Here is a 17,041-nt window from a genome sequence, read left to right on the forward strand (position 1 = left end):
ATGAGAAAGACGGTGCAGCCTCAGTCTCAAAATTCCAGCTAATGTTGGGATCATGTCAAATATGCTCCTGTCCACTCGCTGTCCCCAGAGTTCCAAATTGGCTTTGAAAGCAGACATTTTATCTGCCAACTTGAAGATAGTTGTCATTCTCCCCTGAAGTGACAAATTGAGTTCATTGAGCAGGTTGAAGATGTCGCAGAGATAAGCGAGTTTTGCTATCCAGTCCTCATCACTGAATCACGGAAGTATGCTACCAGTGGTGATTTTTTTCCCTGAAAGAAATCTCTGTAGCTTCAACAAGATTGTTTGTTGTTGTTGTTCGTCCTTCGTAGTCGAAGATGACCATGGCTTCAAAGTCAAATGGGAGATTGGTGGCTGTGGGTCCGGAGGTGACTGATGAAGCCAATCCAGGCCTTGAAGGCCGGCCCACATGTGGGACACAAGTGGGTGGGTGCTGTTGTGGCAGTGGGAGCTGCTCGGGCCTTGTGCACAGCACACTTTCGTTGCGCCTGGATGATGCGCCTGACTTCAGCTGCACGGGCTCCTGTGGTGAAATCTCTGTAGCTTCAACAAGATTGATAACTCCAACAACATCACTGAATTTGTTGTTAAGATCAGGTGACATTTTTCGGCTAGCCAGCATTTCCCTGTGTATGACATGTGTAGACTGGCATTCAGGAGCAACCTGTTTGACTCGGTAGTGAAACCAGACAGCCGTCCAGTCATAGCTGCAAGCCCTGTCTGTGCTTATTCCAACACAGAATGAGCAGTCCAGTTTGCCTGACATGTAGTCATTCAAAGACTTGAATAGTTCTGCCCCAGTTGTGTTAGTTGGCAGCAGCAGTGTACGCAACATGTCCTTGTGCACATCGCCTGAAATATATATGGCACATAAACCAGCAGTATTGCCTTTTTGTCGACATCCATTGACTTGTTCACCTGGATAGCATACCATGGTGACTCATTAAGCCATTTCAACAGCTGTGCTTCGATGTCCTCTGCTATGTCATCGATTCTCCGTGAAACTGTAAGAGAAACCTGTGCCATCTTGTTAGCTGCAGCTTCTCCCAGCAGTTCACTGCACATGGCCTTGGCAGCAGACAGAATCAATTCTTTACCAACAGTGAAAGACTTCCTAGCCTTAGCAATACGGCTAGCCACTAAGTATAACTACGACGCTCTCAGAGCAGCAGCATTTGTGGAGATGGTGGCTCTCAGCTCTTGCTTCTGTCCCGCTTGCTCACGTTTTTCTTCCGCTCAGAACACTCAACGGGTTTGTCTTTAAGTGCAGGGTGCTTCGACTCAAGGTGCCAAAGCAGTTTTGAGGGCTTCAATGCCTCACTAGACAGCTTGTCCCCACATATCACACACAGGGAGCTTGGAGCGTGTGAGTCACCGGTCGCAATAAAGCCATATTTTATGTACGACTCGTGTTTTCTGTTGAAGGAAGCTTTTTGCAGTCTTGGCCCCAGTTTTCTCACGCTATCATCATTGTTAGGCCTTTTATGTCCCCTACCACCTCTTCCAAAGAAACTCTCAAGTGACGTTTGTTTTTTACTCATCGAGTCCTTGTAGGTTAATGACCGACTGATGACCTTGCGTGGGTAATGACCTCGCATGTGTTCAACAGTATGCGTGACAGGGAATGAGTAAAGGTGCAGCTGACTCATATCACCAAATCATATCGTTTTCTCGCGGCCCAGTAGCACATGCTTTGCGGTTCGGTACCGGTCTGCAGACAGGTGGTTGGGGACTACTGATTTACATGATCAACAAACCAATACTTTTTTAAAGAGGAAGCAACCGAGTACAGCATTGAGTTATCAGTGGGTAAAAGCAGTGTACAACAGTGATTATAACAATGATAAGTACAACTATTAGGCCATAATGCAATATCATGCTCCACATGTTACCGAACAGGTCTTCGAATGACCCCTCTGTAAACCCATGTAAATCTTGCCCTACTTTCTTAATGTTGTCAAAATCCTTGGGAATGTGCTGGGAGAGGGACGTAATGCTAGTAGACTCATCAGGGATATAGGTGCAGCATTCTGTACCAGTGATAGTACAGGTTCCCCCTTTCTCAGCTAGGATAAAATATAAAGCCATACGATTTTGTAGGACTGTTTGAGGGATGGCTAACATTTCCGTGGTCACCTCAGCCACCTGAGTCTGGGTGTCTACCAGAGCGCTGGCAGTTTAATTTGACAATTCCTCCAGGGCAGCTGCCAACTTAATGATTTCTCGGGAGTTCCTAGGCGTGCTATAGAATAGGAAGGCAATCATCCAGAATCTCTCTGACTCTGTGATTCCCCGTCTCTGCCTCTGCCAGTGGGGGTAATTCCACAACTCGGGCACTACCCTTAGGTTGGGGACTAGGTAAACTAGAAAACAGCACCTGCTCCATTTCTTCTGGGGTGGCTGCAGGTCCCACCTGTTGGTCACTTCCCCGGGTAGCCACAAGGAGGCTTTATCCCCACAAACCCAATAGGGGCTATTCAAAGGACCGAGGTGGTTCAGCAGTGGTGTGGGTGATACAAGTGCTATTACCTAGGAAGTCTCCCTTGGCGAATACAGTACCAAGTGATAGCCACTTGGGAGCAGGGCACACGTAGGTGTGGCCAAGAAGCTTCAGGGGAGGAGGACATTTGATAATGGCCAATGTTTTTGGAAGCTGCAAGGCAGTGAGCAGAGCCTGTACAAACGTAGCATTGCTAATAGGATGTCCTGAGGAGGTGAGGAAACCCCGGCATTCCCAAAGCATTCCGTAGTCATGAGCTACCCCGAAGGCGTATCGAGCATCAGTGTAGGTGTTTGCATGTTTGTTGGTGGTGAGGATGCAGGCATGAGTGAGGGCAAATAACTCAGCTTTTTGTGCTGTCACAGCTGGTTGAAAGGCTGCCTGCTCGAGCACCATGTCATCTGTGACCTGTCCAATTTTCAAATAATTGTCCTACCTTATACGAGTCTCTTGGCAGATTCGATGCAGGACCTGTCAAAACAGGAGTACCTATTGTTCAGGGCTACAGCCACAGGGGTACTCTCTAGTATCTGACTCTTCCCCTTCCCTCTTTATTACTGTGACCAACTTATCTGTCTCCCGTGGCCCCAGTGTGACTCTCCCTGACCAGACGAAGGTCAGATCTGCATCTCCAGTTCCCTAACACAGTCCCTTAGGAACTGCAGCTTGACACACCGGGTGCAGATATGGCCATTCGGGAGGCTGGGAGACTCCCGGAATTCCCACATCTGACACCTAACACAGGAAAACCTACCCAGCCTCATCCCGTTACCGCCTAAGCCTGTTGAGCCAAAGCCCTATCACTCCGCTACCCGCTGGATTTGGTGGTCTTTTTTTTATCTTTTCCCGCTCTACTGGCTGACATCACGCACCTGTGCAGTCTTGCCTCTCTTTACCCTGAGTAGTAAAGTGCCTTTGCTCCGAAAATCCTTAGCCATTCCTCTAGCAGCCTTCTTGCTTCGAATCTGGATGGAAAGGAAGGGTAAAGAAGCCAGAATAAGATTGTAGGGGAGGGGAAGGCACGCAAGCTGGCACGTGCTTTGTAACTTGAGCACGAACTACCAGATTGCTACCAGGCCTTTTTTCCTTCAACTTGTGTATTCACTGAGTTTTATCTCACCATTTTCCCTCACGATACACTTACCAGGCTTGTCTGAAGGTTACAGCCATAGCAAATGCTTTTGCTCAGGTGAGGAAAGTTTATCTTAACTATTTCACAGAAGTTTGGTTTGTATAAACTCATATTTTAAAAAAAGTTATTAATTGTCCACTTGGAGATAAGTGGTCTAACAACTTTCATTGAGATTTGATACCAAATTCTTTGATTATTCCTGATGTTAATTCAGTAAGCTTATCTGCAGAAATGTAGGAAGTCTGCATGTTAACAGTGCTCAGATAACCTTTTTGAAAAAAATGTTACTACCTTTCCAAGCAGTAGAAAATTATACATTAGACTTCCACTTTCTTTTAGTGCTGGGATCAGAGTTTTTGAAGTACATGGATGCCTTTAAGCCATATCTAGGGATTGGACTGAAGAATTTTGCGGAGTATCAGGTAGGTATTGGATGCCTCTTTCTATTGGGAAGATACTATTTGTTAGGTCGATGGAAAACATTAACCAAATATCCCATCTGAAAATGATCTTCATAACATTTCATTGGCTATGCAACAGCATGGATCACGAAGGCACCAGTAGAACTGCCTACTTTATTCCAGTTGTTAAGACAAACAATTATTGACTAGGATCTGATATGATAAAGCTGTTAGCTCAAGTGTTTTCAAACTTGGTTATTTTTGTTGAAGGTTTGTCTTGCAGCAGTAGGCCTGGTCGGTGATTTGTGCAGAGCGCTGCAATCTAATATGCTACCTTTCTGTGATGAAATGATGCAGCTCTTGTTGGAAAATCTGGGGGTAAGTCTATGGAATCTAATTAAAGACTTTACCTGAAGACTGTGCATATGTAAAGTATTTAAATGTATGGTTTGAGCACTACTTTAAAATGGATTTGAGTTTTGAACAGTCATTCCTGCCTGTGGCCATCAAACTTTACAACTCCTCCGTTGGAGGGTCACACACCCTGAGCCAGTAGGCTGGTCCTGGACTTATTTCCTGGCATTATTTACATATTACTATTTAATTATGGTTTTGTTACTATTTAATTATTTATGGTGCAACTGTAGCGAAAACCAATTTCCCCCGGGATCAATAAAGTATGACTATGACTATGCAGCAATAGATTTCCATTTTCCCTTCCTTTCCAGAATGAAAATGTTCACCGGTCTGTGAAGCCACAGATTTTATCTGTGTTTGGGGATATTGCCCTTGCTATTGCAGGAGAATTTAAGAAGTATCTAGATATTGTCCTGGACACCCTTCAGCAGGCTTCCCAGGCCCAGGTAGACAAAGTGAGTATAACATGAAAACATTGTAAAGTCATCTTCTGATTCTGGTTTTTGAAGTTAGTGTTTCATCCCAAGTGCAAATTAGAGGGACCTCTTAGCAAGAGCATCTTAAAACTTTTAAGTTGGGTGGTAATTTTGAACCTGTGTTCGACCTGTACAAGTTTTACATTGAACTTTTTAAATGGGTTTTTAATTGATCTTAAACCTTGTTCATTAATTTATATTTAGCGATCCAGCAGGTAATAGGTCCTTTCAGCCCAGTGAACCCATGTCACTCAGTTACACTTGTGTGACTAATTATCCTACCAACCTGAACGTCTTTGTGATTAGTGAAGAAACTGGAGCACCCAGAGTAAAACCATACAGTCACTAGGAGAAAGTACAAATTCCAGCTGGAATTGAACCCTGATTAGCTGAAGGAATTGATGGCTTTGTGCCCAAGTTTGTGGACAATATAAAGGTAGACGGACAGGCGTTAAGTCTGCAGAAGGACTTAAACAGATAGGGGGAATTGGCAAAGTGTCATGAAACATAATGTAGAAGTGCATATTCATGCACTTTGGCAGAAGGAGTAAAGGTGTGGACTATTTTGTAAATGAGAAAATTGAAAAAGCAGAGGGTCTTAGGCCTCATGCAGGATGAAATCTATCATATATTGAAATGTCTGAATTGACTGGATGTGGAAAAGATGTTTCCTATAGTGGAAGAGTCTAGGAACAGAGAGCACAGACTCAAAATTGAAGAATGCCTATATAAAACAGGAGTTGAAGAGATATTTCTTTAGCCAGGTGGCGGTGAATCTGTGAAATCCATTGCTACAAATGGCTGTGCAGGCCAGGTAATGGGGTGTATTTAAGGTGGAGTTTGCTAGGTTCTTGATCAATCAACATCATTGATGCCATGGGGAGAGAAGGTAGGAGAATAGAGTTGAGAGGGATGGTAAATCAAACATCATGTAATGATGGACATACTCAGTGGCCTCATTATGCTCCTGGGTCTTATGGTTTCCTAGCACTACACTCGCATTATACTAATCACTGCACTACCATTACTACAGACAATAGGTGCAGGAGTAGGCCATTTGGCCCTTCAAGCCAGCACCGCCATTTACTGTGATCATGGCTGATCATCCACAATCAGTACCCTTTACCTGCCTTATCCCCATAACCTTTAATTCCGCTATCTTTAAGAGCTCTATCCATCTCTTTCTTGAAAGCATCCAGAGATTTGTCCTCCACAGCCTTCTGGAGCAGAGCATTCCATATATCCACCACTCCCTGGGTGAAAAAGCTTTTCCTCAACTCCGTTCTAAATGACCTACCCCTTATTCTTAAACCGTGGCCTCTGGTTCTGGACTCACCCATCAGCGGGAACATGCTTCCTGTCTGCAGCGTGTCCAATCCCTTAATAATCTTATATGTTTCAATAAGATCCCCTCTCAGCCTTCTAAATTCCAGAGTATACAAGCCCAGTCGCTCCAATCTTTCGACATATGGACAGTCCCACCATTCCGGGAATTAACCTTGTGAACCTACTCTGCACTCCCTCAATAGCAAGAATGTCCTTCCTCAAATTTGGAGACCAAAACTGCACACAGTACTCCAGGTGTGGTCTCACCAGGGCCCTGTACAGCTGCAGAAGGACCTCTTTGCTCTTATACTCAATTCCCCTTGTTATGAAGGCCAGCATGCCATTAGCTTTCTTCACTGCCTGCTGTACTTGCATGCTTGCTTTCAGTGACTGATGTACAAGAACACCTAGATCTCGTTGTGCTTCCCCTTTTCCTAACTTGACTCCATTTAGATAATAATCTGCCTTCCCGTTCTTACCACCAAACTAGATAACCTCACATTTATCCACTTTAAACTGCACCTGCCATGCATCTGCCCACTCACCCAGCCTGTCCAAGTCACCCTGCATTCTCATAACATCCTCCTCACATTTCACACTGCCACCCAGTTTTGTGTCATCGGCAAATTTGCTAATGTTACTTTTAATTCCCTCATCTAAATCATTAATATATATTGTAAACAGCTGCGGTCCCAGCACTGAACCCTGCGGTACCCCACTGGTCACCGCCTGCCATTCTGAAAGGGACCCGTTAATCGCTACTCTTTGTTTTCTGTCAGCCAGCCCATTTTCAATCCATGTCAGTACTCTGCCCCCAATACCATGTGCCCTAATTTTGCCCACTAATCTCCTATGTGGGACTTTATCAAAGGCTTTCTGAAAGTCCAGGTACACTACATCCACTGGCTCTCCCTTGTCCATTTTCAGAGTTACATCCTCAAAAAATTCCAGAAGATTAGTCAAGCACGATTTCCCCTTCGTAAATCCATGCTGACTCGGACCGATCCTGTTACTGCTATCCAGTTGTGTCGTAATTTCATCTTTTATAATTGACTCCAACATCTTTCCCACCACCGACACCAGGCTAACTGGTCTATAATTCCCTGTTTTCTCTCTTCCTCCCTTCTTGAAGAGAGGGACAACATTAGCCACCCTCCAATCCACAGGAACTGATCCTGAATCTATAGAACATTGGAAAATGATTACCAATGCGTCCACAATTTCTAAAGCTACCTCCTTAAGTACCCTGGGATGCAGACCATCAGGTCCCGGGGACTTATCAGCCTTCAGACCCAACAGCCTATCCAACACCATTTCTTGCCTAATATAAATTTCCTTCAGTTCACACATTACCCTAGGTCTTTTGGCAACTATTACATCTGGGAGATTGTTTGTGTCTTCCCTAGTGAAGATAGATCCAAAGTACCTGTTGAACTCGTCTGCCATTTTCTTGTTCCCCATAATAAATTCACCCGCTTCTGTCTTCAAGGGCCCAATTTTGGTCTTAACTATTTTTTTTCCTTTTCACATACCTAAAGAAGCTTTTACTATCCTCCTTTATATTCTTGGCTAGTTTACCTTTGTACCTCATTTTTTCTCCGTGTATTGCCTTTTTAGTTACCTTCTGTTGCTCCTTAAAAGTTTCCCAATCCTCTGGCTTCCCATTCGTCTTTGCTATGTTATACTTCTTCTCTGTCATTTTTATACTGTCCATTACTTCCCTTGTCAGCCACGCCACGGCCTCTCCTTACTCCCCTTAGGATCTTTCTTCCTCTTTGGAACGAACTGACCCTGCACCTTCTACATTATTCCCAGAAACGTTTGCCATTGCTGTTCCACTGTTATCCCTGCTAGGGTATTGTTCCATTGAACTTTGGCCAGCTCCTCCCTCATAGCACCATAGTTCCCTTTGTTCAACTGTAGTACTGACACTTCCGAGTTTCCCTTCTCCCTCTCAAATTGTAGATTAAAACTTATCATATTATGGTCACTACCTCCTAATGGCTCCTTTACCTCGGTTCCCTGATCAAATCCGGTTCATTGCACAACACTAAATCTAGAATTGCCTTCTCTCTGGTAGGCTCCAGTACAAGCTGTTCTAAGAATCCATCTCGGAGGGACTCCACAAACTCCCTTTCTTGGGGTCCAGTACCAACCTGATTTCTCCAGTCTACCTGCATGTTGAAGTCCCCCATAACAGCTGTAGCATTACCTTTGTGACATGCCAATTTTAACTCTTGATTCAACTTACACCCTTAATCCAGACTACTGTTTGGGGACCTGTAGATAACTCCCATTAGGGTCTTTCTACCCTTAGAATTTCTCAGTTCTATCCATACTGACTCTACGTCTCCTGATTTTATGTCCCCCCTCGCAAGGGACTGAATATCATTCCTCACCAACAGAGCCACCCCACCCCCTCTGCCCATCAGTCTGTCCTTTCGACAGGATGTATACTCTTGAATATTCATTTCCTAGGGCTGTCCACTTGAAGCCCTGTCTCTGTTATTCCCACAACATCATACTTACCAATTTCCAACTGAGCCTCAAGCTCGTCCACTTTATTTCTTATACTCCGTGTGTTCATATGTAATACTTTTAATTCATTACTCCCCTCATCTCCCATATCAATTCCTATTTCACTTACTATGTGCAGGAGTGATTCTTGCATGAAAATCTTGAACACTTTTACCTTTGCCATGGCTTTCTGAACAAGAGTGTTAAAATTCTAATTTACTTTTTAGACAGATTATGATATGGTGGATTACCTGAATGAACTAAGGGAAGGTTGTCTGGAGGCGTATACTGGCATTATTCAGGGCCTGAAGGGTGACCAGGAGAATGTACATCGTAAGTTTAATTGCATAGCAGGATTACGTCAAATTAGCTTAATATGTTGTTAGCTTTACAACTTACAAGTTTTCTTTCTTGTAGCTGACGTCATGTTGGTACAACCAAGAGTAGAATTCATTCTTTCCTTTATTGATCACATTGCACGAGATGAAGATCATACTGATGGAGTTGTAGCTTGTGCTGCCGGACTGATAGGGTAAGGATATAATGTATAACTTAAAAGCCCGTTGTCTATTGATGATTTAGATTAATTGCTTGAAGTAGGTAAATGGCAAGTATGCTTTCCAGTTACATTACAGTTTATTCACACTTTTAGATTTGTACTCTGATTGCATTTATACTGTGTGGCTTATCGCTTTAAAAGTTAGGGAAGTAATGTTATGAACTTTTCCAACCCATGTAGCTGTCTGGCAGTCTTTTAAAAGATGTTATTTGTTCCAATCTTAACTGCTTTCTCTGGCTCCTGATTACATAGATAGTAATCTCTGTGTGTGTGTTTATGTGTGTATATATAAAATATATATATATATATATATTAAAAAAACCTGCAGTAGACTGAGTGCATGATTTCCTCAACTTTGGAAGTAGGGAGGAACTGGGATAGGGAGACTGGATTCATGATTTCCGCAACACTGCAGGTGGGAACTGGGATAGAGAGACCAACTTTATAATTACCCAAACTCTGGGGTAGGAAGGAATTGGTATAAGGAGACTGAATTCATGATCTCCCTGACTTAGGCTAAGTAACTGAGATAGAAAGAATAAGTTCATGATTCACAAACTCTGGAGTAGGGAACTGGGATAAAGAGACATTGTTCGTGATTTCCATGTTTGGGTGTGGGAACTGGGATAGAGAAACTGAGTTCCTACTGGGTAGGAAGAGTGAGGGGGTCCTGTGTAGTGAGTTCAGGGAGTTAGGTGCGAAGCTGAAGGGCGGGACCTCCAAGGTAACAATCTCAGGATTGCTACCTGTGCCACGTGAGAGTGAGGCGAGGAACAGAAGGATTATACAGATCAATACATGGCTGAGAGGATGGTGCAGGAGGGAAGGCTTCAGATTTTTAGATAATTGGGCTTTGTTCCAGGGAAGGTGGGATCTGTTCCGACAGGACGGTTTACATCTGAACTGGAGGGGTACTAACATTCTTGCAGGAAAGTTTGCTAGTGCTGCTTGGGGGGGGTGGGTTAAAATAAATTTGCAGGGGGCAGGGATCCAGAATGTTAGAGAGGATAGCGAGATGAAGTATAAAGGACAGGTGGGGATTACTCAGTTCCGGAATATTAAGTGTGAAGTAGAGAAAGGTGAGGCGGAACGAGTGATAAGGAGGATACATGTGCAGGGGGATGGTCTGACGGAGCATGGAGTTAAATGTGCGGAAAGAGTAAGTAAATTTAAGAAGGACAACAAAATTCAAGGGGCGTATGGTCTGGTGAGAGTACAGGGAGCTGGGTTATGCACAATAGGCAGCGATTTAAACAGAGAGAGGAGAAGTGGGTTAAAAATTCTATATCTGAATGCACGAAGTGTCAGAAATACGGCGGATGAGCTTGAAGCTCAGGTGCGAATGGGTAACTGTGATCTTGTTGGGATAACGGAGACATGGCTGCCGGGGGGATCAGACCTGGGAATTGAATGTACAAGGGTATACGTGCTATCAAAGGGACAGAAAGCTGGGCAGAGGGGGTGGGGTGGCCCTGTTGGTGAGGAATGAGATTCAGTCCCTTGCAAGGGGGGACATAGAATCAGGAGAGGTAGAGTCAGTGTGGATAGAACTGAGGAACAGTAAGGGCAAAAAGACCCTGATAGGTGTTATCTACAGGCCCCCAAACAGTAGCATGGATATTGGGTGCAAGTTGAATAGGGAGTTAACAATGGCATGTGGCAAAGGAAATGTCGCAGTAGTTATGGGGGATTTCAACATGTAGGTGAACTGGGAAAATCAGGTTGGTACTGGACCCCAGGATAGGGAGTTTATAGAGTGCCTACGGGATGCATTTTTGGAGCAGCTTGTACGAGAGCGGACCAGGGATAAGGCTATTCTGGATTTAGTATTGTGCAATGAACAGGATTTGATAAGTGATCTTGAAGTAAAGGAGCCATTAGGAGGTAGTGACCATAATATGATAAGTTTTTATCTGCAAGTTGAGAGGGATAAGGGCAGATCAGAAGTGTCAGTATTACAGTTGAACAAAGGAGACTATGGAGCCATGAGGGAGGAGCTGGCCAAAGTTGACTGGTCGGATATCCTAGCAGAGAACACAGTGGAACAGCAATGGCAGGTATTCTTGGGAATAATGCACAAGGTGCAAAATCAGTTCATCCCCCGGAGAAGGAAGGATTCAAAGGGGGAAAAGTGGCCACAGTGCTTGACAAAGGAAGTCAGAGATAGCATAGCATTAAAAAAGAAGTATAACAGAGCTAAGGTGAGTGGGAAGACGGATGATTGGGAAATTTTTAAGGAACAACAGAACAACTAAAAAGGCTATACGGGGAGAAAAAATGAGGTATGAACGCAAGCTAGCTGGGAATATAAAGGAGGATAGCAAAAGTTTTTTTAGGTATGTGAAGAGAAGGAAGATAGTTAAGAACAATGTTGGGCCCTTGAAGAATGAATTTGGAGAAATTGTTATGGGAAACAGAGAAATGGCAGACGAATTTAATAAGTACTTTGGATCTGTCTTCACTAGGGAAGACACAAGCAATCTCCCAGATGTATGGATGGGCCAAGGACATAGGGTAATAGAGGAACTGAAACAGATTGACATTAGGAAGGAAACGGTGATGAGCAGACTGTTGGGACTGAAGGCTAACAAATCCCCAGGTCCAGATGGTCTGCATCCTAGGGTACTAATGGAAGGTGGCTCTGGAAATTGCGGATGCATTGGTGATCATTTTCCAATGTTCCTTAGAGTCAGGATCAGTTCCTGAGGATTGGCGAATGGCTATTGTTATCCCACTTTTTAAGAAAGGAGGGAGGGAGAAAACAGAGAACTGTCGCCCTGTTAGCCTAATATCAGTAGTGGGGAAGATGCTAGAGTCCATTATTAAAGATGAAATAGTGGCATATCTTGATAGCAGTGATAGGATTGGGCTGAGCCAGCATGGATTTACCAAGGGAAAATCATGCTTGACTAATCTATTGGAGTTTTTCCGAGGGTGTAACCAGGAAGATAGACGCGGGAGATCCAGTGGATGTCCTTGACTTTCAGAAGGCATTCGATAAGGTACCACATAGGAGATTGGTGGGTAAAATCAGAGCTCATGGCATTGGGGGGACGATATTGACATGGATAGAAAACTGGTTGGCAGATAGAAAGCAAAGGGTAGCAGTGAATGGGTGTTTCTCGGAATGGCAGGTGGTGACTAGTGGGGTGCCACAGGGCTCAGTATTGGGACCACAGCTGTTTACGATTTACGTCAATGATTTAGAGGAAGGCATTGTGAATAACATCAGCAAGTTAGCTGATGATACTAAGCTGGGTGGCAGTGTGACATGTGATGAGGATGTTAGGAGAATTCAAGGTGACTTGGATAGGCTGGGTGAGTGGGCAGAAACTTGGCAGGTGGCGTTTAATGTGAATAAGTGGGAGCAAGAACAGGAAGGCAGACTATAATCTGAATGGTGTGGAGTTAGGTAAGGGTGAAATACAAAGAGATCTAGGAGTACTTGTTCATCAGTCTATGAAGGTGAATGAGCAAGTGCAGCAGGCAGTGAAGAAGGCTAATGGAATGTTGGCCTTTATTACAAAGGGAATTGAGTACAAGAGCAAGGAAATCCTTTTGCATTTGTACAGGGCCCTGGTGAGACCACACCTGGAGTATTGTGTGCAGTTTTGCTCTCCAGGGTTAAGGAAGGACATTCTGGCTGTGGAGGAGGTGCAGCGTAGGTTCACTAGGTTAATTCCTGGGATGTCCGGACTGTCTTACGCAGAGAGGTTAGAGAGACTGGGCTTGTACACGCTGGAATTAAGGAGACTGAGGGGGGATCTGATTGAGACATATAAGATTGTTAAGGGATTGGACACGCTAGAGGCAGGAAATATGTTCCAGATGCTGGGAGAGTCCAGTACCAGAGGGCATGGTTTAAGAATAAGGGGTAGTCATTTAGGACAGAGTTGAGGAGGAACTTCTTCTCCCAGAGAGCTGTGGAGGTGTGGAACGCGCTGCCTCAGAAGGCAGTGGAGGCCAATTCTCTGGATGCTTTCAAGAAGGAGCTAGATAGGTATGTTATGGATAGGGGAATCAAGGGTTATGGGGACAAGGCAGGAACCGGGTATTGATAGTATATGATCAGCCATGATCTCAGAATGGCGGTGCAGGCTCGAAGGGCCGAACGGTCTACATCTGCACCTATTGTCTATTGTCTATTTCTTGATTTTCCAATTTCTGGAGGTGGGGAACAGGAACAGAGACTAAGTTCACAATTTCCCCAACCTTGGGGTTGGGAGCTGGAATACAGAGATTGAGTTCATGATTCACTTACTCCAAGTTGAGGAGGAACTGTGCTAGAGAGATTGAGTACGGATACCTACCTATGTCCTTAGGAGTTTATACACATTTTGTAAGACTGTCATAATGTTCTGGAGGGGGTCAGAACATGTCCAGAGAAAATTGCTTTAGTTTTTTTTAACTGTATCATTGGAGATTTATACATTAATTTCTACAAACTTTTTTAGAGACTTATGTACAGCGTTTGGGAAGGATGTACTGAAACTAGTTGAAGCTAGGCCAATGATTCATGAACTTTTGACTGAAGGAAGACGATCGAAAACAAACAAAACTAAAACTTTGGCTACGTGGGCTACAAAAGAGCTTCGAAAACTGAAAAATCAAGCTTGGTAAGCTGTGAAGAATGTTATTTTTTTGAGCACCTCTAACCAATTGAAATAGGTATGATAAAATGTAGAGCTTTTCTCAGTTTTTTTTGTGTTCTTTATTGTAAATAATGGTAAGTAACACTTCATTCAAACATGGTGTGGTGACTAGAAATACAAGCACTGCTAAAAAGCTCCACAGTGTACATTTCTTTTTTCAAAGATGTGAAGACAAGATACATGTATATTTGGAACTTAGCCTACATAGAGTATTCTGTTTCATACTTCAATGTGTTGAATACAAGACTGGTTAAATTGTCAGCAGGATAAGGTGTTTCCATAAATTGGGCTTCAAGGGAAATTCGTAGATGGAAAATCTTTGAGGCTTGTGTTTATTTTTTTCCCCTCAGCCATCCATTTTAGGTAGTTTGGGTGTCTGCAGTTTTAGCAGAGCTGTTGTACATAACTTTTAAACTTCCCAATGAAATCAATTTCTTCAGAACAGTACATGATAGGAAGTTACAGCTTTTAAGAGATTTGCTACACCATGGATTAATTACTCAAATGTAAATCAAAAATTAAGTAATTTAAAAATGGTTTTCTTGTGAAATGGACAATACCTAAATTTCTACAAGTATCCATTTTTTGGAATGGTGGTATGAAGATACGTCTCTGCAAAAGAAGATGTAAGGCACCGCTTTCTCCACCAGCCTGCAGGTCACCCTTGGGCAAGATGTAGTACCTACTTAGCCAGCCATCCCTCACCCTTGATCAGGTGTACAAGCATATCACATGTCCTGGTTATCTGATGATTGACGCCAGGCAGACAATCTCTGAAGGGTATTGATAATGGCTGGGGTCAGCCATCTAGTAAAAGGCACTGCCCAGAAGAAGGCAACAGCAAACCACTTCAGAGGTATTTGCTAAGAATATGGAAACCCCATGATCACCTTTGTCATACGACACAGCACATAACAAATGAATGAATGCAATTTTAATTCTCAAACTGAACTCAGATGTGCGTTGTGTGGATGAGAAGAACAAGGTTAACTCAAGAATGTAGCTTTCAAGAGGAAAGAAGCACTTGTAGATTTTCCATGGGTATGTTTTGGAAGGTTTCATATGAAAAGAAATCTGAGATTGTTGATAAATCAAAGAAGTCATTATGGAATTAAAATCAGAATCAGGTGTAATATTGCCAGCAGATGTCATGACATTTGTTAACTTTGCAGTAGCAAATTTAATAATTTAATTAGAAATAGTTTATTAGAAAAGGAAAGTGAAGATTGGAAGGAAGACGTCCATTGAATTACACAAATTCGAATATTGTGTGGGTGAACTGAAACCTAGCCATTAAATATCTATTGTAACAGGAAAATTTTCTCACTAGTGAAGAGCCTTTCTATCAGAGTATGGTGGTGGGGAGGAATGCTAATTAGAACTTTCTGGCCACAGTAGTATTTTGGAATTGTTTTAAGAAAATAGTTCATATTTTTAATCTGAATGATGTTGCTAGAGTACAGAATGAACTGTGATCATAAGTGTAAAATGCAGAAAATAGATTATTTCTATGAATAATCAGAATTAGGTTTATTATCACGTATGTGAAATTTGTTGTTTTGCATCGCCAGTAAAGTTCAATGCATTAAAAGAATACTAAAAATTATATTATAATCAGTGGAAAGTAATCCACTGAGGTTCTGGTTTGAATGGTCAGTGAAAGTTGTGTATATATGGATGCCATGGGAGGAGGGTGGATTGAAGATGCATGCAAAATGGCAAAGTAGTTTTGAGATCTTAGTTTACACTTCGATCGGCTGAGTAACTGTTGAAGTTTTCTATAATTATTTGGAAATTGCTATCCACCGGGGGAAAGCTTCATTTTAAGTAAATCACTTTAAAAATAAGTTGGGTGGTTGCATATCTATCAATAGGTCTTGATGACTTTTTATATTACAGATTTGTTATAATGCTGGGATAAGGAAAACACCTGAGACTCCACTGGAATTCTCAAATCTTTGGAACAGAATTGAGTGTGCAAGGATGTTGAATGTTTGAAAATGTGTGAATGAGTGAATGAGGTTTGCATCACACCACCTGATCCAGCAGTATCCAGGATTGAACGCCGCAACAAAGGCCAACGTAACCTGCAACAAGAACGAGAAGGAAAATCTGATATTCAGCCTGGCTGATGTAATCATACTATATGGAAATTGGTGCATGAATTACGAAGTTGAGGTTCTTGATCAGAGATGAGTGTGTGAGTGAAAAGACATACACTTTCTCTATTTAAGATTACAGTTTACTTAAAGTGGTTAGCATTTATATTAAAGAGTTCAGTCTACTGAAGCAGCACAATGAATTGAATGAGAATTCCTCTCGGGAAACACTGATGAATGCTCAGAGCTTCCTTCTGCGAAGCTCCCAACTAGACTTCAGCCTAGTTTAAGGAGATGGTATCCCCTCTCTAAGTAGCTTGCATTGGCTATATTGTAAACCCTTGAATCCTAGATTCACACATCATGCCATTTAACTTATTCCAACTATTTTGAAAATATCCAATATAGTTTCTCTAAAATACAACAGACTTGTATAGACCTTTAGAAAAGGTAGCTTATTTTTAGCAGTGTTACTGCCATTTTGCTTTGGGGAAACAAAATACATGCACTGCATTCTACGAGAAGGCTGGGATAGATAAATAAATGGTGTGTATGGATATTCTTTTTCCATACTTCTAAATTCAGTGAATGTAGGCTAACGAAGGGATTGTGGTCAAGCAAATGGTGGTGGTTGGGGACAAATAATTTGATATAGCCTTGGTGTGATATTGATGGCAATGATAAACCCTGTGTGTCTTGTCCCCCCCTTTCACTATCTTTGTCAACCAGATGTGCTTTTTTAAATTGATGGCTATCTGGCTGCAGACAGGCTGAAGCCCTGTCACTTTTTCTTCACACATCATGAAGGGTACTATCTTTTAAAGGCAGGGAAAAAGACTTCCTTTCCCTTGTGTAGAAAGAACTAAAACTGAAAGGTGTAAATGATGCAGAAGGGTTTGAAAAATAAAAGAAATCAAAATGGAAATACATGACACCCTGAT

The 17,041-nt window shown here is 42.7% G+C and overlaps 1 protein-coding gene across 1 annotated transcript in view; it reads left to right on the forward strand.

Annotated features, from left to right (window-relative positions):
- The window catches only part of LOC134341432 (importin subunit beta-1-like), a gene marked incomplete at its 3' end in the record, with an annotated part of 85,285 nt that extends 71,320 nt beyond the window's left edge, over positions 1-13,965 (forward strand). The window contains exons 16-21 of the mRNA XM_063039285.1: positions 3,993-4,075; positions 4,325-4,432; positions 4,783-4,926; positions 9,018-9,123; positions 9,208-9,322; positions 13,804-13,965. Coding sequence (XP_062895355.1) covers positions 3,993-4,075; positions 4,325-4,432; positions 4,783-4,926; positions 9,018-9,123; positions 9,208-9,322; positions 13,804-13,965 — 718 coding nt within the window. The remainder of the gene's footprint in view (positions 1-3,992; positions 4,076-4,324; positions 4,433-4,782; positions 4,927-9,017; positions 9,124-9,207; positions 9,323-13,803) is intronic.
- Between the last annotated feature and the right edge of the window lie 3,076 nt (positions 13,966-17,041).

The sequence above is a fragment of the Mobula hypostoma genome (genome assembly GCF_963921235.1).
Source record: "Mobula hypostoma chromosome Y unlocalized genomic scaffold, sMobHyp1.1 SUPER_Y_unloc_2, whole genome shotgun sequence".
Lineage (NCBI taxonomy): Eukaryota > Metazoa > Chordata > Chondrichthyes > Myliobatiformes > Myliobatidae > Mobula > Mobula hypostoma.